At 47.0% G+C, this 22409-nt stretch overlaps 1 protein-coding gene across 1 annotated transcript in view; it reads left to right on the top strand.

Moving 5' to 3' along the window:
- Positions 1 to 22409, top strand: part of LOC125437089 (alpha-2-macroglobulin-like) — a 121745-nt gene that overhangs the window by 15355 nt on the left and 83981 nt on the right. Inside the window, exons 7-14 of the mRNA XM_048504457.1 lie at positions 4174 to 4258; positions 5656 to 5782; positions 8178 to 8336; positions 8526 to 8640; positions 9627 to 9736; positions 15845 to 16009; positions 16743 to 16973; positions 18864 to 18927. Of these exons, the coding sequence (XP_048360414.1) occupies positions 4174 to 4258; positions 5656 to 5782; positions 8178 to 8336; positions 8526 to 8640; positions 9627 to 9736; positions 15845 to 16009; positions 16743 to 16973; positions 18864 to 18927 (1056 nt within the window). The remainder of the gene's footprint in view (positions 1 to 4173; positions 4259 to 5655; positions 5783 to 8177; positions 8337 to 8525; positions 8641 to 9626; positions 9737 to 15844; positions 16010 to 16742; positions 16974 to 18863; positions 18928 to 22409) is intronic.

The raw sequence follows: 22409 nt of genomic DNA, 5'->3' as shown, positions 1-22409 counted from the left end.
AGCCAGGTGGGGGACGTTCCCCATCGGGAGGGTCGGAGGCAGAGTCAGACGTTCCCGTCAAGTCTACGGGAATAGGGCGCCCATTATTTCCATTAAGTCCATGGGAATAGGGGGCCCATTATCTCCGGAGGCAGCCCCAATATGAGCAGGCCTCCTGACAACCACCCACCTGGGTGGGGACCAGTCTGGACTGGGAGGGTCGCTCCTGGAAGCCCCGAGGCCGCAGTGTGCACTGTGGGGATGGATCCCGGGATGGGCATATGGGCGCCCCTGCCGTTTATTGATAAGCAGCCAGGGGGCGCAGCAGGCCCTGCCCAGCCTGGCATAACCCAGGGGTGTGTGTGGAGCGCTGGGTGGAGCAGCCGGTGCCCAGGTAGAACGGGTCGAGAGCAAAGCCTGAGAGGCAGGATGGGAACACCTACCAGGGGAAGGGAGATAAAAGGGGAAGGAAGGAGAAAGAGAGGAGAGGAAGGAGGGGAGAGAAGGTGATAGGAAGGAACGAGTGAAAGAGTTGGAGGAGGTGCAAGGGTGGCGCGGGTCAAGATAAGGCTGCCAGTGCAGTGGGAAGCAGGCACTCAGAAGATGGGCGAGGAGACGGGTCTGCTGTTTAGGCCCTCGCCCTGTGGCTGAATAAGATACCTGGACTACACCACCACTCTCATACCAATGAAAGCGAGGATGGGCAGACCAGCACCCATGCAGGGAAAGGAGGGTGGTGTCATGAGCCAGCCCCTGGGTACCTACCAGGACACAGAAGACTCTGAGGTAGAACTGGAGGACACGGTGCAGCCAGAGGAGGCTGCTCCAGAGGAAGACCTGGCAGCAGAGCCAACTCCCAGCCCTTCCCTGCTTGATGACGTGCAGGTGGAGGAGCCTGCAGATCCTCCTAGGGAACCCAGTAATGAGTCAGCTGTGCACAGGAGGCAGAAGCAGAGGCAGCTGCTGCAGAAGCAAAGGAGGAGTGCTCGTATTGCAGCAAGCTATGGGAAGATAGAAGTGTCTGCATCTGATGAGGATTGCTCCTTGCAAAATCCCGCCCCCTGGGACAAGGCTCTCTCTCTAAGCCTTGCTGTGAGCCTGCTTCTGCCTGGCTGCAGCAAGTGCGTTGCCTGTTGCTTCTGTGTGCCTGATCTACTGTTGAGCTCCAGCCTGTTTGCCTGATCTCCTGTGCCTTGGTTGGACTGGACCTGACCACGCCATGCCTGCCTGCAGCACAGATTGGCTTTAGCTCCAGTGGGACGAGGCTGGGGTGGTCGGACCTGACAACTGCAAATAAACAGGTGAGGGGGAACTGACTGAGCTCAGAAAATGGCACTGAGAAGGAAGTCCAGGGAAGCAGAAATGCATGGGAAACAGCAAATAAGAACATAAGAACATAAGAAAGAGCCAGCTGGATCAGACCAGAGTCCATCTAGTCCAGCTCTCCGCTACTCGCAGTGGCCCACCAGGTGCCTTTGGGAGCTCACAGGCAGGAGGTGAAAGCAATGGCCTTCTGCTGCTGCTGCTGCTGCTCCCGAGCACCTGGTCTGCTAAGGCATTTGCAATCTCAGATCAAAGAGGATCAAGATTGGTAGCCATAAATCGACTTCTCCTCCATAAATCTGTCCAAGCCCCTTTTAAAGCTATCCGGGTTAGTGGCCATCACCACCTCCTGTGGCAGCATATTCCAAACACCAATCACACGTTGCCTGAAGAAGTGTTTCCTTTTATTAGTCCACGGGAATTCTTCCCCCCAGCATTTTCAATGTATGCCCCCTGGTTCTAGTATTGTGAGAAAGAGAGGAAAATTTCTCTCTGTCAACATTTTCTACCCCATGCATAATTTTATAGACTTCAATCATATCTCCCCTCAGACGTCTCCTCTCCAAGCTAAAGAGTCCCAAACTCTGCAGCCTCTCCTCATAAGGAAGGTGCTCCAGTCCCTCAATCATCCTCAATGCCCTTCTCTGCACTTTTTCTATCTCTTCAATATCCTTTTTGAGATGTGGCGACCAGAACTGAACACAGTACTCCAAGTGCGGTCGCACCACAGCTTTATATAAGGGCATGACAATCTTTGCAGTTTTATTCTCAATTCCTTTCCTAATTATCCCCAACATAGAGTTTGCCTTTTTCACAGCTGCCATGCATTGAGTTGACATTCCCATGGAACTATCAACTAAGACGCCCAAATCCCTTTCCTGGTCTGTGACTGATAGCACTGACCCCTGTAGCGTGTATGTGAAGTTTGGATTTTTTGCCCCTATGTGCATCACTTTACATTTTGCTACATTGAACTGCATTTGCCATTTCTTAGCCCACTCACCTAATTTATCAAGGTCCACTTGGAGCTCTTCGCAATCCTTTGCGGTTCTCACCACACTAATAGATTGCACAGCAACTGAAGATGTTTTCAAAACGTTTCAGTCAGAGAATTGTTTTAAAAGGGGATTCACTGACTGATTACGCACAAGGTGGCTGCTACATGGTGGGGGCAAATGTCTGTCACAGCAAGATTCCTTATATGGATGTATTTCCTCAAGCCTTGCTTTCACTTTCCATTCTCTCCATGGCACTTGTAGCACAAATATAGTTTTCTTTCCCACTAGAGTGGGACAGATTTGCCAGTGATCACTACTTTGCCCCAGATCTCTTTGCTAGACCCACAGCTAGGCGGCCTAGCCAGACCCCTTGCGCTGCTTTGCATGCCTTCCCCCTCACCCCCTCCCTGTTGCCGATTTCTTCCCACTTCTGGTCCTGCTGGATCATTTTTGTTGCCCATGACCGCCCCCTCCTGTATATCTTTAGATCTTTTTAAATTTCTCCTATCAATGCATCGATATCTTAATATAAAAATAATAACATCAGTCAATCTCTCCAAACACCTGATTGCTCTGGGCATCGTCCTCCATTGTTTTGATCCTTCTCACTGATCAACAGACTGGGACGCCTGCAGCCCTCCTGGTTTTTCACACAAGCAATCAATGATTCGAGACCACCCCGAGAAGAGGCCCGCTGGTCTTGACACTTGCTGTTTGCAGCACATTGGGAGAGAGACGATTGGAAACCTGGGGAGCTTTAGCAAAAGGTGGTTCATGTTGTCCTCCTGTGGCTTGCGTGCTGCCGTACTCCCCCATCACTTCCCACCATAGAAGGCAATCCATGATCGGGCAAAGTATGCAAGAGTTTTCTGCAATGATTTGCCTTTTTCATATTGATATTTTGATAGATTGACGAGAGAATTTAAAAATTAAATCAAACTAAAAATTAAAGAACACACACGCAACAGAGAACTGGTGAAAACAAGTGGAGATCGCAGATATCGCCCTCTCCTGGACACAAGCAGAAAGCCTGCAAAGAGCTTGCCAACAAATTACCCCCAAAGCCCACTGGGGGTAAGTCCACATGGACATCTCAACTAAAAATTGGAATGTTGTCTTTTAAAGACTGGAGCCTGTATCATTATTATTCATTTGTTTTCATGAGTTGATAGTCACACCTACCATTAGCCAATTATTTTCCATTTGCTTTCCGTTTTGCAGATACTTAACCGCAATCATTTATAAGGCACTTTTTGTCAATATCATAACATTTTGTCCAAGTTTAATATTTTGCAACGTTATTTTTGACCACTGAAGAAGACTAATGGGCCGAAACGCATTTGGGTCTAAAAGGGCTGCATAAGACTTTACATGTTATCATGTTGAGATTTCTATTGCTGCATGTTTGGGAGCCTATTTAGGGCCTTTTGTGGTGATGCTTTAATTTTAATTTGAATAAAAACCTCTGTATTTTTGCTACATAGCAGTTTTTATTTTAAAAGGCCCAATTTCACCTTAACCTTTTGGTTCCTTCCACTGGAATCACAGTCACAGACCTTCTGTGAGATCTGCTCCGTTGGCTCTGGAGCCTGAAATCCAATTGGGGCCACTATCTCTGTGCTCCGTTCTGTCAGTTCCAACCTTGGCATTGAGAAGGTCATGCCCTCCATCTGCAGGTGTGTAGTGCAGCCCCTCAGAACCACCTGCCAAAAGTCCAAGCAAAACACACAAGGAGCGTATGTCATATTCGTGTGTCATTCAGTGTGAATCTCTGGCCTATCTTTTCCTAGGCCTGGTTCTTACAGATCCTGCAACAAAATCCACGTGGCCCTCTTTCCATGTGATTCATTCGGTACATCTCTGATCTTTGCAGTGCTGCCTAAGTTTGAAGTATTGTTCGAAGTCCCTCAATTAGTCACCACTTCAGATGAAGAAATAAAGGTCAAAGTGATTGGCAGGTTAGTAAATCCTCACGGTTCCCTCCTCAACTGTGCAGAGGCAGCCGAGTGGAGGGTGGCTCATTTGGGAGGGACAACCCAGCCCAAGAAAATGGAAAAGAGGAGGAGTGGGATGGGAATGCTTTTCCAAGGGTTGCGAGAAGCGAGGGTGCTCTTCAGAGCCCAAAAGAACAGCCGTCTGCTTCCTGTCCCGGAAGACGGCCATCATGCCCTGTGATCCGCAAAGAGGCCTGGTTGACCCATATGAAATAATAATTGTTTCCTGCGGTGGTAGAGCTGGCCTTCAAGACCAGGTCTACCCGATCAGTTGTTCATCAGTATATTGTCGAAGGCTTTCACGGCCGGAATCGCTGGGGTGCTGCGTGGTTTCCGGGCTGTACGGCCGTGTTCTAGCAGCATTCTCTCCTGACGTTTCGCCTGCATCTGGCATCTTCAGAGGAGCATCTTAGATCCTCTGAAGATGCTGCCAGCCACAGATGCAGGCGAAGCTGCATCAGCAGAGAATGCCGGTAGAACACGGCCAGACAGCCCGGAAACCACGCAGCACCCCACTGTTCATCAGTATCTTTTTTAATTTAAAGGGCCATTATTTTCTATGGGAGGGGGTAGCAGAGGCCAGGTATCCAGTAGAAAATAACTAACCTTTAAAATCAAAGGGAGGGGGGCTGCCCAACTGCTGCTCTCTCCCCCAGGCGTTGGCCAGAGGTGCAAGGTCAGGTGCAAGGTGTGGTCAAACAGTCTGGTCAAGCCAGTGGAGCAGAGAGTGGGTCCGAGCCAGAGGGTTTTCCAGGGCCAGGCAAAGCAGGCAGGTGGGAGTTGCGAGGGCCAGTGAGTCCGTGCCAAACAGACAGGGTGTTTCTGCAGAGGCAGTGAACTCTCGAGAGCTGGCTGTTTCGAGTGTGGTTAGGATCATCATCTGACCTGGGTGCTGGCAGCTGTCGTCTGGCTGTCCTCAAACTCCTCCTTCTGTCTTGCATTTGTGGCTCCTCTCTAATGGCAGCTGGGAACAGCGGCTGGTTCTGAGGGTCCAGAGTCAGGAGGGGTGAGAGGCATCCGAGCTCTGAGCTGCTTGTCTGCTCTTACCTGTCTGCTCTTACCTGTCAAGTGCAAGAGGGTCATCAGCTGGCAATGATGGCTCATCTGTGGCTTCCTCTTCATCGCCATCTAAGTCAGCAGCAGCAGCTGCATCAGTACCAGCATCAGGAGAGGTCTTGACATCCCCTTCTTGGACCTGGCACCTAAAACCAGAAGCACTCCCAAAATTCTGGGCCTTAAAGTTTTATTATTTCTGGAAGTGTGTGTGTGTGTGTGTGTGTGTGTGTGTGTGTGTGTGTGCGCGCGCACGTGCTAGCATACACTGCTGAGGGTTCTGTTCTCTGCCCTGTTCTCTGATACAGGTATACATATGGAAAAGGTGTTCGTGGGACTGTACGACTGAACCTGATGAGATATACATCCTTTTTTTTTCATGAAGAGTCAACAAATGAAACGTTGACTACCATTGAGAAAGAGTACACTGCCAAGGTAAACTAAGTCAGAAGAGCCTCTGGACCAACCAGGAGGCCTTCTTTGTTTCTGACCTGGAAAATCACTCTGCGCTTTACTTTGAAATTAAAGTACAGAATGTTGTGACACTTGGAACATTTCCCTGATTCAGTTGAAAAATGCACGTAGTTCTGTGATTATTTTAAAACACATTTTCCTGCTCTTTTCCAAACAGTATTATGGGGGCTGTGGTTTGAAGGGGAAGAGAAGCATGGGCAAAGAGGGGGGTTTAAAAACCTTTCCTTCCCTGTCTCTTGGGAGTCCCCAGTTCAAATGCTCACTCTGCCAGGGAGGCTTTCTGAATGACCTGGGGCAAATGACACCCTCTCATAGCCTAACTCACAGGGTTGTTGTGAGAATGAAGCAGAGGAGAGGAGAATGATATATTCCACTTGGGGACCCTACTGGGGAGAAAGACAAGGCACACATGAAGTAAAAATATTGGAAATAAAATCACTTTTCGGGAGGAAAGCATTATGAAAGGGTTAACCCTCCCCAGTAATTCTTCCCCTCAAAACAGCAACCCACCAATTAATATTTCAAGATGAAAAAACATTCTTTTGTGAGAGAGAGATAGATAGAAACCATGTATAAACTGCAGTTTGTGGGACAAGTCATTAATTAGATTATTGTAGCAAGTTCTTAATGATTTTAATCATGAGCAGCAGTGGCGTAGGAGGTTAAGAGCTCATTTATCCAATCTGGAGGAACCGGGTTTGATTCCCAGCTCTGCCGCCTGAGCTGTGGAGGCTTCTCTGGGGAATTCAGATTAGCCTGTGCCCTCCCGCATACACCAGCTGGGTGACCTTGGGCTAGTCACAGCTTCTCGGAGCTCTCTCAGCCCCACCCACCTCACAGGGTGTTTGTTGTGAGGGGGGAAGGGCAAGGAGATTGTCAGCCCCTTTGAGTCTCCTGCAGGAGAGAAAGGGGGGATATAAATCCAAACTCTTCTCTAGTAGGCCGGGGCCAGATGGGACATGTAGGCTCCATTTTGACCTGCTCATTAAATATTTTTGTAATCACTGCTAAATACATATGATTTATGTATGATAACATTTTCATATTTTTATTGTCCCACAAAACTGATCTGAAAGTATGCTGGTTTTAGTTATCTGCATTTATGTATCGATATTTTATCTGTATTAATCTTTTACGATTATGAACCTTCTTTACAGTAGTAATACTTTGTGCTACCGGATCCCCCTCGAGTCTCCAAACAATATCAATATTGGGGTGCTGTGTGGTTTCCGTGCTGTCTGGCTGTGTCCTAGCAGCATCCTCTCCTGACGTTTCGCCTGCATCTGTGGCTGGCAGCATCTTCAGAGGATCATCGTCTTCAGCCACAGATGCGAGGCGAAATCGTCAGGGAGAGGGATGCTGCTAGGATGACAAACACAACCTACAACACGGGTATTCAGGACAGCCCGAAAACCACACAGCACCCTACAGTGGCTGCAGTGCCTGAAAGCCTTCGACAATACAATATCAATATTCTTTACCAAAGGGTCTCCCTTGCCTCTACCTGAGGGAGTAGGCTGTCCGGGTTTGGATGCAGCGCCCGGACTTACCCCACTGAGTCCCGCACCAGCTGGCCCTGCGGAAGATGGGAAGGCAGCGGAGGAGCCTCTTGCAGGGAGGGTGAAGGCCTTAGAGGCCTCAGAGGCCTTGTTCAAAGGGGGAGGCAGGGAAGAGAGGAGGCTGAGGCCCAGCAAGCCCACAGCTGAGGCTGCTGCAGAAGATGGGCTGGAGAGGCAGCTGGGACGAGGGAGAGGAATGAGAGGGCAGAAGGTTTTTAAGGAAGTGGGAAAGGGCGAGTCTGGAGCTGCCGCAGCAGCAGGGAACGTGGGTGGGGGTGCGAAGAGACAAGGGAAAGGGACAGCTCCATGGTGGGAGGTGGGAAGGAGGTAAGAGGACCCTGAAGCCCAGACCCCCTTTGAGAACCTAGACCCCGGTTCAAGCTGGTCCTCACCCTGTGCAGTAACAGGGTGGGAGTCGTTCACGTAAGCTGTAAACTCCTCTCCCTGTGTGGCCACAGGGGAGAGACAAGGGAGAGAGAGAGGGAGGGTGTGAAAGCTCAAGCCAGACAGGGGAAGGAAGGCAAGGAGGCCTGCTAGGAGGAGGGTGGTGTGGGCAAGGGCTGCCCCGTACACCCAGTGCTTTGTGGGTGCGGTGGTTTCTTTGTGGGTGCGGTGGTTTCAATGGGGAGAGTCATCGTCTGGGGAGACCAACCCCCACGTTAGGGAGGAGGGAAAGATACACCACCCAAAGGGCCCGGGTGAGGGGGGGGGCGCCACATAGGCCCTCTCAAAATCGTAAGCCCATGCCAACTGGCCCACCTGCCCCCTCACCCTGGTTCTGGCCTGGTCATGTTCAGCCGAATCTGCCTCACAGAATTTATGACTGTTTACCCACTGTAGCCAGTCCTCTGCCCTCGCCCTGGTCTAGTGGAAAGAGAGAAGCACACATGGAGCAAGAGGAAGCGCTCCAGGGCAAGATTTCTTGCCCTCGCCACTGTGTGTTGGAGCACCGGTGGGTAATTGGCCGTTGTGAAGAAAAAATGGAGGAAGAGACATACGCAGTGACATACACAACCTGGAGTTCCTGGGAGGAATGGCATGATTTTTAAAAAGTATTAAATAATAGCGTTAAAACTGATTAAAATATTTGGCATGAGGCATGAAGGACAGTGCAACCATATGATCTCTCTTTTCTGCATCCCCAGACAGACAAGACCGGCTGTGCTTTCATCACAATCAATGCGACTGACATTAATCTGCCTCAAAAAGGTTATGCCGATAGAGTTTACCTTTCTGCAGAACTGGAAGAGGAAGGAACAGGTATGTGAGGGCCCCCATCTGCATGGAGGGTTCAGAGCTTTGGGACCAAACGGGAAGATCACATTCTGTCCTGGGGATTTTGCACATACGTCACCTGTGTATTGGGGGAAGATCCTAAATTCCCATCCTGCTGGTTGCTTCCTCCCACTCTGCCTTCTTAACAGCATCGTGGGCTTTAACCAAAACCAGCATGACGGTCCCTCCCTGTGCTTTGGGAATATTCTCATTGCCTAACAGGAGGGGACATTTTGAGCAGCGTTCATTATGGAAATGGCACTGCTGATGTGCAGAACTTTTTGTGCCTGATTGTACCCTCTCCTAGTGCCACAGCAAACCCCTTGAGATTCGTGGATATCGGTCTGCAAAATGCACAATTCCATTTTTAATTAGTGACAGTCTCTGGAGATGTGGGTGGAGAGACCATGTGACTGACCAACATCCAACAAATGGTCATGCAAAAATACCGAGTATAAATACAAGTTTTCCGATGCTTAAGTTAGCAAATATTGCTTTTGTCCTTCAGAAGAGTCAGCTGTCTGCTCCTCATAGCAAGGGGCGGGGGGTAGAAAGTTTTTGAAGCCATAGAATCCCAAGTCATCTTTGGTGGAGGGACACGACGTCGAGCCACAGCTGACTTCTGGCAACCTTTGAAGGTTTTCCGAGCGAGAGGTGAAGAGAAGTGGTGTGCTGTTGCCTGCCTTGTGTAGCAACCCTGAACTTCCTTTGTGGTCTCCCATTTATGACTGACCCTCACCTTGCTTAGCGTCCAAGAGAAAACCAGGTCAAAGTCATCTTTAATTTTGCAAAATGACTGTATACCCCTAATCCCAATCTGCTTTGCTTTCTATTGGGAATGCAGGTTGATCACAGAGACTTGCCCACTCTGAATCTGTGGTAATTTTGACAGGCTGCAGTACTTTTTTGAAAAAATTCTTGAAGCAAGCTTGGGTGTCTGCGCTCAGCCAGGATATCCTCTCTCTTTGCAGGAATGACCAGCTCAGGAAGAAGTTCAATGTCTCTTGTCACCAAAGCCGTAGAAGTGGCCTTCATCAATCTCAACCCGTTCTATAAACGTGGCTTTCCATATACCGGAAAGGTCAGGTCTAGATACGCATCTGCCCAATGTCTCCATTAACCACCCATCCAATCTGATATCTCTTTCCTTGGGACCTTGCTTGGTGGGTCAAGAAAAAAAAGATATCATTAAAGGTTCCATTCAGGGGGCCACTTCAAAGGTGGGGGGAACAGGAAAATTTTCAAAAGATTTACAAACCCACTTTTACACAAAGGTCGATTATCCACTGGTGCTCTGATGCACGGTGGGACCAAAAGCACGTTGGGGCAAGAAATCTTGTCCCGACACTATTCCCTTTTGCAGCGTGCTGAGAGAGGAGGCACATCGGGGCAAGATTTCTTGTCCCAACAGGCTGCCTCTTGCCCCGCACGTGCTTCTCACTTTCTGCGAGGAAAGCACCAGAGTGGGGGGAGGGTGGGAAAAGTGGGTAATCAGCCAAAGCCATGTATTTTAGAATATTTATTTTTTGTTTATTTTAATAGCAACAGGTGGTTTATTTTAATAGCAACATTTTCTAGAAAGATTATACAGTCCTTTTTAGTCACGAAAGGGATGTGTACTTTTGATATCCTTACGTAGGGCACCAAAGTTGCCTGAATCATTAAGCTGGTCAGAAATAGAGATTTGTCGTTTTCTATACCAAGTATGAATTTGTCAGCTTTACATAAACATACCTTTTAAAGCGATTATTATTATGTTTAATATTACAGCTGCCAGTTCTTTAGCTGGTTGTTGGCCTTCATTACAATTTGAGCCTCACCCAGAGGCCTAGGAAGTTGTAATGTATTGGTGAAGTATTTGTGCAGATCCCAGCAAGGCTGCCTTCTGAATTTGACAGATGTTGCTTTTGTCAATTTGAAGATGTTGTTATTGTTGTTGTCGTCATCACCATCATCATCCGCTCTTCCTGCCAAAGTGGGCTCAGAGTGACTAACAATACAGATAAAATACAATTTATATGAAACCATAAAATGCAAATTAGAAAACTCGTATAAAGGTAGTGCTAAAAACAAATCAGGGTAGATAAATACACAATCACCCCTTGATTTAAAGACAGAAAAATGGGGGGTGGCAAGAGGGACAGTGGCCAACCAGATAGACATCTCAACTCTGTTGCTGTCCTCAACTTTAGGCCTGGAGGAATAGCTCCATTTTGCAGGTCCTGTGGAACGAACCCACAGAGCCCTGGTCTCATTGGACAGAGCTTTAGTTGAGGAAAGCAGCATCCTTTTCAGACCAGGTGTCAAAGACCTGATCTGGCCCTTGGGGGGTAACAGTGATGAGCCTGGACCCTGAACTAGTGATCCAGAAGAGAAAACTAAAATTTTAATATTTTAATTAAAGGAAATGTTGTAATAGGAAGGATTTAAAAATACACGGTGAACATATAATCATCACATGTCAGGGGCACAACAAAACAACAAAACTCAAGCTTACTTACTAAAAAGAATATTTGCAAAGAAAATTAAATAGAAGCCCTCAGTTCATAAGCAAAATTCTTCAGGCTTAGGAGAGGTGAACAAAGACAAAATTTATGGCATAAGTTGATCATACCAAATGATTACCAATTAACCAATCAAATATCAAGTTGGTGAGAACACTCTAGAAGGTACGTTACCCCTCCCTTCTGAAACTTTCAATTAGGGCTTTAGCTGACTGGTTGTATCCAGCTGAAGATTGCATGCCCATTATGAGGAGTCTGATGTTGGTGCCTCCTATCTCTCAATGCAGACACCTGTTTCTGAGCTATACTTAAAAACAAGAGAGAAAGAAAACAGGATTTACATAGGCCTTTCAGCAATCAAAATGGAGTCTCTTAAGGCATAGCAAATATACTGGCAAAATGGCTACTTTCTTTACAATCCCCCTTCAAAAGATGTAATTTTATGGCCATTGTTAAAAAAATTACAGCTTAAAGCAAATATACAGGTATTTTAAGCAGTACTTAAACAAATACCAATTATATTATTTAATTATTATATTACCTAAACTAATACCAATTATAATACCAATAAGTTTCCTATACTCTTATTCAATCAAAAGCACAAATATATGCATGAGGTAATATTGTAGTAATATCAGCATTAATATAAAAAGGGGAAAAAAGGTTAGGTTAAACATGAATTCGAAATTTTCAAAAGCATAAGCAATTCAATGCCCCTAAGGTTACCAAAACCCCAAACTACTACTCAGATTTACTCATTACACTGACTTAAGGCATCAGCAACCACATTCTCTTTTCCCATATCTCAAACTGAAAATCCTGCAAGCTCATCCCAAAATTCTGGCATTATTCCCTTTTATCTTATCCAAAAAAGAAGAGTTATGATCAGACAAAATGAGAAAATGTGTGCTTTAGCTTATTGATTGCCCATATGACAGCCAGACACACCTTTCCAGTGGTAGAATAGGCAACTTCACGAGGAAGAAGCTACCTCCTCAAATAAGCAACTGAATGCAATTCTTGGTCCCTTGACCTGTGAGCCAAAAGAGCACCGATGCCTCTTTCATTGGCATCGTTCTGCATAAAATAGGCTGCTGAAAATCAGGCATAATAAGAACAGTTGCGTCCACTAGACAGTGCTGCTGCAGCACTGGCAACATGAGCAGGTTAAATGAACCCATGTTGCTTGACTTGTGGTTTGTACAGTGGGTTCAGGGGCCATCTGGGATCACTGGGGTCCCAGCACAGGAGGTGGCACGGTTCGCATGGGAAACTCTGGCCATCTCCCCACTGAAAATTAAATCTAGATAAAACCAAGTTTCAAAATAAACCGCACCTTTCCATTGAGGTTTCAACCTCCCCACCACAGCATGCTTCCAGCGAAGATATCTATGTCTAGCTCAGATTTTTAAAAATTCAAAATCCCCACCAGCATGCGATTGGCTGAGCGAATCTATCCTGATTGGCTCTTGTACTGTTTTGGGGGTGGGAACTTTTCCTTTTATTTTATTTCCACGAAAAAATGAAAGGCAGCTGGATCGTATCCATGCCTACTCGGAGGGAAACCCCATGGAAATCAATGGGGCTTGCTTCCAAGTAGGACTGCGCCATCAAAATGCATCCCTCTGACTGAATCGCGCCCAATAATCGCCCAATAGTAGGGAGGAAAAAACCCCTACAAACTCTGCACTGAAACTGGCCCTTCAGCTGCTGGTGAGACTGCAGGGCAGAGACAGCGCTGAAGGGCCGGATATAATGAAGGGAATGCAGAGTAAAATTTAAAAAAAACTTTCTCATTCCAGGGTGGGTTTGAATCACCAACCTTTCGGTCCGCAGCCAAATGCTCTACTGATTGTGCCACAGAGACAGATTGATTCCCAACCATCAAGCAGCAGTGTCTCGATGGCACAGTCAATAAAGCGTTCGGCTGCTGACTGAAAAGTTGATGTTTGAGCCCACCCAGGGACCAGAAAGTTTTTTTAAAAAAATTTCTCTGAACTTTTTCTGGCAGCTCCCCGTCTCCTGGCCGGAGATCTCAGCAGGGATAGTTTTCCCCCCTCCCTGCGGTGGACTTTTGCACCGGCCCACCCGCCTGCCTCCCGCTCTCAAAAGGCAACATCAAGGAATCACTCTTGTTTTGGCTACTTTTCCCCCCAAAAGAGGCAACTGGCTGCCGGCTGCTTCCCAAGTTGCTCTTTTTAAAATTTATTAAAATTTATTTTATTTATGGGATTTCTATACCGCCCAATCCCCAAAGGGCCCTGGGCGGTGTACAGCATGGGTTCCACATACAATATATAAACAAAACCCCATTAAATTAAAAGTAAGTTTAAAAGTTTAAATATTTAAAATGCAGCTCTGTGCGCACCACGCTCCTATTGGCTGGAAGGCATTTGTGTCATGCTCCATGGCAGGAAATTTGAACCCAGATGAGACCCCCGGCCCTCCCCTCCAAGCTGGATCAGAGACGTGTTCTTGGAAAAAGTAGTACTTTCAAGCAGGTTCGGCAAAGATGCGGGATGAGGGTGGGGGAGCGCCAGAACCGGGGTGAAACTGTGCTCAGCAACTTGGCTGTGGGGAGATTTTGATGAAACCTTGATTAATCGGGTCAGTATCACAGGATTAATCGCGAGTGGGGAAATTGCCTCTGTGTTCCCATGCAAACCACGCATCCAAGAACTCCTCCACCCAAGAATCCACACGCACACATGTCCTAGCACAAAATGGCAACTGCCTGCAGAATTCATCTTAATGGTGGACACACAAGCAAGCAGGAAGTGTCTGAAACCCAGGTTAAAGTAAAAAGGTTCCTAATTTAGGGTCTGTCATTTAACCCAGGTTCAGTCAAATATAAGCATTTAGAAGCAGGGTTAGAAGCATTTGGGGGTCGAGTTCTATGGGAACTTCTCCCTCTAACACTTTTTTTAACCCATTATATTTGGCCTGTGAGAAATCATCTAATCTGCAACCGATTAAAAGCTTCCTGACACCATTGAGTTCACGCAACCTTAACAGGAGACTTCTTTTCATGCAAATCAGTCGACAGAACTGCAATCTGACACAGATGAAGTACAAAACAACAATAGAAAGTGATTACACCGAAGAAACTCTGAATGCCCTTCCTTAGTGGCTGGAACTGGCCATTCCTTAAGGCTGGCCGCATTGGCTTCCAAAGGCCTGATTTCACCACCTCCAATAGGAAGACCTAAATAAACTGTTTCATTGCAGCCAAACTGATGCTTCTCAGGTCTAAGTCTTGCTTCATGCAGTTCCTTCAGAACAACATGCAAATGCTCAAGGCGTTCCTCCCCAGTAGAAGACATAATAGCCACATCATCCTGATTAGTGTTAGCAAACAAAAGTCCATCTAACACCCTATCCATAAGCTTTTGAAAAATCTTAGTCACCCCATCCAACCTGAACGGCTCAGTTGTGAACTGGAAATGCCCAAGATGGTGGATGAATCTTGTTTTTTTCTGTGGTCAAAGGCACTTGATAGTAACCCTGACTACGATCTAAAGTAGAAATATACTTTGCTCCTGCTAACTGCTCAACCAACTGATCAACTTTAGCCTCAAGACAGAGATCCACTTCAGTCACTTCAGTAAACTTTCTGAAATCACCACAAAGTCTGTATTTTGGTGCCCCCCATTTTTGACTCTCTTCGCTTTATGACACTCCAGTACCACATCTGCTGGATCTCCGTAGCAACAATCAGCTTCATAGGATCATTCAAGAGACAAGAATTAGCCTTGATAGGTGGATGGCTACGAGAAATCAAATGAGTTCTCCCAGGCTTATTAGAAAACACAAGTCTAAACAAAGCAAAACATCTCTCAGTGGAACCTGCTGGTCAGCTGCTAAATCATCAGACGTCTGAACTTCACTGACTTCAGCATCTCCTTCAAATGGCAACTCTGACAACTCATATTCTTCCTCCTCCAACTTAACTCTTAAGTGGAAAACTCGTACTGACTCTCTCTCTCTCCAATTTCTATCTGTTTGCAGGCACAACTGTGGGTCTATGACTAGAATTCAGTTATTTAATGAGGTAGTTATCTTGTGGCAAAACTTTTAAAACTTCATCCAGGCCTTGCCAAGCCACTGACTAGTTAGTTATGTGATCCCCAGACAAAGCCGGAACTTTGTCAGCAACACAAACGTCTCCAGGTCTGGCATGAACCTCACGGCAAACCTCTTCCTCTTCGTGGGCCTCCTGCAAATTCACTCCTTCCGCTCTCTCATTTGCTCCGAAGTCTGCGGCCGCTCAGCCAAGTGAGAATCCACGCTCGTAGGACAACTCATGTTCACATCACCTTCCCAGTTTGCTCCAATAAGATCCGAAGGACCTCTGGCAGCTTTTCCAAACATTAACTCATTGGGACTAAAAGCGAAACTGTCCTGTGGCCCATCACGAAAGTCAAACCTCCGGTGAGGCAGAGACTTGTCCCAATTCTTAGGTTGCTGGAAGTGACCATGATGTGGATCACTGTAGCCCAGTCAGGGTGTGAGACAGGTAGGGGAGCTCCTTCTCTTCTGTGCTACTAAAAACACCTTGTACAGTTATTTGATTCACTTCAGTCACCTGCCATTTCTTTTACAGAATCAGAATGGATTACATCTTAATCTCCCCTATATGTCATTTGAAAAATAACAGGGCATGAACTCTTGGTTTACCCCTGCAGATGAAATATACCATAAATGAAATTCCCCTCAAGAACGAGTCTGTCTATCTTACCGTTGATGTCAATGATGTAGAGACGCACTTTCCTTATGTGACAGATGAAAAGGGAGAAGCTCACTTCTCCTTAGACACGACAAAGTGGAATGATTCACTGGTTGCTCTCCGGGTGAGTTAAGAGACAGAAACACTGGAAAAAGGGAACCAAAGGGGAATCTGGCCACAGTGATCTGTGTTTGGCTAGTTTGCTGCAGTGTGATTGGAGTGGGGCTGCCTTTTTTTGGAAAATGATCCAAAAATTTCAAGATTGCTGGCTTTGTAAAAGCCTTTAAATTACTGCTATATTTCTGTTATGGCAGTTATATAGATATTGTAGCCCATTCCAAAAATACCCCCCCCCCCCGGCTGCTGTCAAATGAAACAAGCAAAGAGATAAAAGTGTGTGCTTTCCATTTTGTATCTTTCTGTCATATTATGCAAGTTCCTGTTTGCTTTCATTTAACCAGAACTAGCCGTGGGGGAGACTTTCTCGTGAAAAAAACCCTCCTTGCTAGTTGTCTCCAACCTATTTGGCCTCCTTGACATGCTGCCGGGGGCGCAGAAACAGAGCTGCCAACCTCATTGGCCTCCAGACAGCAGAGATTGGCTCCTCTGGAGGAAATGGATGCTCTGGAGGGCAGCCTCTGTGGCCTGACAGCCTGCGGAAGTCCTTCCCTTTCACATGCCCCACCTGCCCCAGGCGCCACCCTTTCATTGCCAAGAATTTTCCAACCCAGAGCTGGGAACTCTATTGGGAAATGGACTTCCCACTTTCTTCTAAGCTGTGCAGTCTGGCCACCAGAGTACAAATTATGTGTCCCTCTCCAAATCCTATTGGTGACCTCTGCTTTGTCCGTCTGCAGGGCAGATATTCCATTGTGAACGTGACTGAGGATGCCAGCGCCCTTGAGATAGTGCAGCAGGAAGCTTTCAGTTGGCTGAAGCCCTTCTACTCAGAGAGCAACAGCTTCCTCGAGATCCGGTACATAGAGGAAGAACTGCCCTGCGGAAAGGATCGTGAAGTACTGGTGGATTACATAATCGATCGGAAAGAACTGGGCCCCGAGGCTGACCATGTGGATTTCTATTACTTGGTGAGCATCTAATGGTTTATGAGAAATGTGTATTACGGGAGCAGGGGCTCCTAGGAACTGCATGCGAATTAAGGGCATAGACACAGACAGCTAGCTTCTGAGAGCCCCCCTGCCACCCCAGAGGAAAAGTTCCTCTTCCCACCCCCAATATCTCAAGGGCCCACAGCACCCACCCACAAAAGGGAGGGGTGTACAGATACCTTGGAGCCTCCCTCTCAGTGTGTGTGTGTGGGGGGGGGGGGTGTCAGACAAACGCTTGGGTGAAAAGAGTGGTCTTTGCCAGGCACCAAAACTCCAAGAGAGTTGGCACTTGGCAAACCTCTGAAGGGAGGGCATCCCACAGTGTAGGGGCCACTATAGAGAAAACCTTCTGGGCCACCCTCACCCCCCCCCACCTCTGAAGGGCCAAGACAGCCACTTAGTGGATGCTTTGAGAGATCCCACCGGCACCACCTTTGGGCTCTGCCTGCCTGCAGCCCCAACACAGGGAGGTCAGGACTAGAGATGTAAAATTTCCAAAAAAAACCCCGAAGTTATGGGAGGGAAAAAAATTTCCTGGTCTTTTTTTCCTGGAAAACCTGAAATTGGGGAGAAAAGTATATGCAATACTCAACTGTCCTGTCAAATCTGAACTAATTTTACTGCTTTAACAACATAAAATGTTTTATTTACAACTCACTGAACATATAGAATTGCAATATTTGACACATTTATAGATTTTTATACATGCTTTAGTTTTGTACAAGCAAAATTACAAATATACCCAGTAGTTGAGAGGAAACTTCAAGCTGATGCATCACCCTGTGCACCTGGATCTTAATGTTTGTTATCCGGTTAGAGAAAACTCAGAGAAAACCCAGAAACCACACAGCAACCCAAACTCAGTTTTCCTCTGAGACTTTGGCATAGTTTCATTGTAAAAGAAAATTTTCTGTTGGAGTTTTTTTCAATACTTCCCAACATTTTTAAATTTTCCACTAGAAAAAATGGGGGGGGGAAAGTCCTCATAAAAAGGGGGAGGATTTCTCCCTAATCCCCCCCACCCAGGCCCTTATATTTCTACAATGGGATTGTTTCAGGGCCTTTCCCCACTTTTCCCTCTGCCGCCGTCGCTGCGCATGATTCCCAGTGCTCAGCATCCCTGGTGCGCGCCTGGGCGTCCCCACGACCCCGCTCTGTGCAGGGTCATCAAAAGGCGCCCTTTGTAAGAGCGCCAGGGGGTGCAACAGCGGCAGCATCGGGGCGGCTGCGCTGTCGCCGCCCCTCTTGTGGGGAGTGCTGGGGGACCCAGCGCTACTCTCCTCAAGTAGCACGGGGCTTAAGGTAAGCGGGGAAAGGCCCTCAGTTTTCGTCCTCAGACTTTTTCGTCCTCAGACTTATTCCAGGGAGCTCCAAACTTTTGGGAAGGGGTGCCCAGAGAAGCTGGGGGAAGTGACTCTTTTTAAGAAAACAAGGCCAGGCTGAACTTGTTAATAAGGGACTTTGGAAATGTGTCTGTACTGATAATTTTTTTTGATAATCTAGCATTGCTGGTTTGAAATTTGGGCCTGTATCTATGGAAACCGCATGGAGTATAGGACAGGAAAGTGGATAGCACTGAAAATAATAAAAGAAGTGTGAATATGGCAAACAGGTAACTTGTGCCCATAACTGACCTGTCTTGTCATGCCCTTGTCATGTCATGACCTTTACTTGTATTTGTAAAGATCATTCAAAATGTCAGGGCACCTTGAAACACTGTTTTCCCACTCAGCCATTGACCTGTTACAGGAAACTGTAAAGGCCATCTCCCTGTTTTACACTTTTCCTTTTTCTGCTTTTTCTGAAGAGGTTTTTCTGGGGGTGGGGTGTTTCCAGTTGTTCCACACTGGATATATCGTCTTCCCACAGGTTGTGTCCAAAGGAAAGGTCATTTTGAGTGGGCAGAAACCGGTGCCAATTGGCCAAGATGAGAGTAAGTAGGAGAACCAGATTTTGCCATTTGGAAAATATTATAAATGTTGTCTATATATCATAAATGTTGTTTATTCAAAATGTTGGTGGGCCTGCTTGCCAACTAACAGCTTAGGATCCAAGGCAAACCCTGAGATGTATCCTACCAGATCAAATGTAATCATGCAAGATTGTCCTGCCCCCAGAATGAGATTCTGAACTACCCAACTCCTGCTGTCATGTGTACAATTTTTGTATCACCTCCTCCCATAATGTACACCCCACTGGCCAAGATGCACCTCTGAAGTCCTGCTCTCCTTCAGAGGTGAGGAAGGTGGCAAACAGAAACGAAACCTTTTCAGTGGTGGCATCTTGCCTTTGGATTGCCCTCCCCTAACGCTACCCTCTTGCCTCCCCCCTTGACTTTGGATTGCCCTCCCCTAACGCTACCCTCTTGCCTCCCCCCTTGACTTTGGATTGCCCTCCCCTAACTCTACCCTCTTGCCTCCCCCCTTGACTTTGGTTTGCCCTCCCCTAACTCTACCCTCTTGCCTCCCCCTTGACTTTGGTTTGCCCTCCCCTAACTCTACCCTCTTGCCTCCCCCTTGACTTTGGATTGCCCTCCCCTAACTCTACGCTCTTGCCTCCCCCCTTGACTTTGGATTGCCCTCCCCTAACTCTACCCTCTTGCCTCCCCCCTTGACTTTGGATTGCCCTCCCCTAACTCTACCCTCTTGCCTCCCCCCTTGACTTTGGATTGCCCTCCCCTAACTCTACCCTCTTGCCTCCCCCTTGACTTTGGATTGCCCTCCCCTAACGCTACCCTCTTGCCTCCCCCTTGACTTTGGTTTGCCCTCCCCTAACGCTACCCTCTTGCCTCCCCCCTTGACTTTGGATTGCCCTCTACTCACCTTCCATTACCGGAGTGCAGGGGACAGCCTCGGACTGGCAGGTCTCATTTCTCCGGGAGTGGGCATAGCAGGTAGCACTAGGGGAGAGGGAGTCCCAACAAAAACCCCTTGTCTGTGGGGGCAATTGCAAGGGACTGTTCTCTCTCTGACAATATTTAACATCTATACATAACATCTATGAACTGGTGCAGCTGGTTCGTAGCTTTGGCTGGGTCGCCATCAATATGCAAATGACAGCCAGCTACCAAATCCCCCGGCCCAGATTGCATTCACCCAAGAGTTCTTAAAGAGCTCAAGCATGAAATTGCTGATCTTCTCATTTTAAGATGCAACTTATCCCTGATATCTGCCTCCATCCCTGAAGGCTGGAAGATGGCCAATGTCACACCAATCTTTAAGAAAGGGTCTAGGGGGGACCCAGGAAATTACAGGCCAGTCAGTTTGACATCTGTTCCTGGTAAATTAATAGAATCTATCATTAAAGATAAAATTATAAAACATGTAGAAAAGCAAGACCTGCTGAGGAAGAGTCAGGATGGCTTTTGCAGAGGCAAGTCCTGTCTTACAAACTTACTAGAGTTCTTTGAGGGTGTAAACAGGCATGTGGATAAGGGGGAACCAGTGGGCATTGTCTACTTGGATTTCCAAAAGGCTTTTGACAAAGTTCCTCACCAGAGACTGTTGAGAAAACTCAGCAATGAAGGAATAAGAGGGGAAGTCCTCCTATGGATTAAAAACTGGTTGAGAAGCAGGAAGCAAAGAGTGGGTGTGTAAATGGGAAATTCTCACAATGGAGAGATGTAAGGAGTGGTGTCCCCCAAGGATCCGTTTTGGGACCAGTGCTCTTTAACCTATTCATAAATGACCTGGAAGGAGGGGTGGGTAGTGTGGTGGCCAAGTTTGTGGATGATACCAAATTATGTAGGGATTGGTAGGAGAACCACAAAGGATTGCAGTAAAGAACTCCAAAGCGGACCTTTGATAAATTAGGTGAGTGGGCTAAGAAATGGCAAATGCAGTTCAATGTAGCTTAAATGTAAAGTGATGCACATAGGGGCAAAAAATCCAAACTTCACATACACGCTACAGGGGTCAGTGCTATCAGTCACAGACCAGGAAAGGGATTTGGGCGTCTTAGTTGATAGTTCCATGGGAATGTCAACTCAATGCATGGCAGCTGTGAAAAAGGCAAACTCTATGCTGGGGATAATTAGGAAAGGAATTGAGAATAAAACTGCAAAGATTGTCATGCCCTTATATAAAGCAGTGGTGCGACCGCACTTGGAGTACTGTGTTCAGTTCTAGTCGCCACATCTCAAAAAGTATGTCGAAGAGATAGAAAAAGTGCAGAGAAGGGCAACGAGGATGATTGAGGGACTGGAGCACCTTCCTTATGAGGAGAGGCTGCAGCGTTTGGGACTCTTTAGTTTGGAGAGGAGACGTCTGAGGGGGGATGTGATTGAAGTCTATAAAATTATGCATGGGGTAGAAAATGTTGACAGAGAAATTTTTCTCTCTTTCTCACAATACTACAATCAGGGGGCATTCATTGAAAATGCTGGGGGGAAGAATTAGGACTAATAAAGCATTACTTCAGGCAACGCGTGGTTGGTGTTTGGAATATGCTGCCACAGGAGGTGGTGATGGCCACTAACCTGGATAGCTTTAAAAGGGGCTTGGACAGATTTATGGAGGAGAAGTCGATTTATGGCTACCAATCTTGATCCTCTTTGATTTGAGATTGCAAATGCCTTAACAGTCCAGGTGCTCGGGAGCAGCAGCAGCAGAAGGCCATGGCTTTCACATCCTGCATGTGAGCTCCCAAAGGGACCTGGTGGACCACTGCGAGTAGCAGAGAGCTGGACTAGATGGACTCTGGTCTGATCCAGCTGGCTTGTTCTTATGTTCTTCTTATGTTCTTATGTTCTGTTGATGGAGGGTCAGCCACCCACTGCCCCAGATATTTTGACCCAGTGTTTTGAGGCTGTGTCTGGATGGCCATAAAAGAGCAGAGTGAAACTGAATCCAGTTGAGACAGAGGTCCTGGGGCTGGATCAAGGCTCTCTGGAGTGTGGGGTTCCAACTGGCACACTTGGACAGTGAGGCTCTTACACCTGACTCCAGGTCAAATATTATCAAATATTACAAAAGAACTGTGTGCAGACAAAGGCCATTTGTGCACATGTGGTCTCCTTCACATCGTGAGTATATTCCCTTTAAGTTTGATTCTTGGTTATGCATCTATTGTGCCCTTTTTGGCAGTCACCCCCTCTCAGACCTGAGAATCCCTGCAATTTCCTAAAGCCCTGCAAATGTGACTTTTCCCCTTCCTTCACATGGGAAATGGAGGAGATCCCACCGTGTTAATGCTTCCTTGGGATTTCTTGGTCTTCTCTCCCTTCCCCTGCCCAGCCCACAGTAGTTCTTCACACTTTACTTGCCACCTGTAAGGAATTCCAAAGAGCAGAAATAAAAGGCTTTTGGATGTAAGACCGTTTATTCAGACATCTTAGAAAGCACACACACACGACATGACAGGAATGAGACCTCCCGCCCAAACTACAGGTTATAACGTACTCAATCCCTTCCCCCT

Source organism: Sphaerodactylus townsendi, linkage group LG07, assembly GCF_021028975.2.
Source record: "Sphaerodactylus townsendi isolate TG3544 linkage group LG07, MPM_Stown_v2.3, whole genome shotgun sequence".
NCBI classification, from domain to species: Eukaryota; Metazoa; Chordata; class Lepidosauria; order Squamata; family Sphaerodactylidae; genus Sphaerodactylus; species Sphaerodactylus townsendi.
Note: the sequence above shows the minus strand (reverse complement) of the source record. Positions and strands in the feature narration are given on the sequence as shown.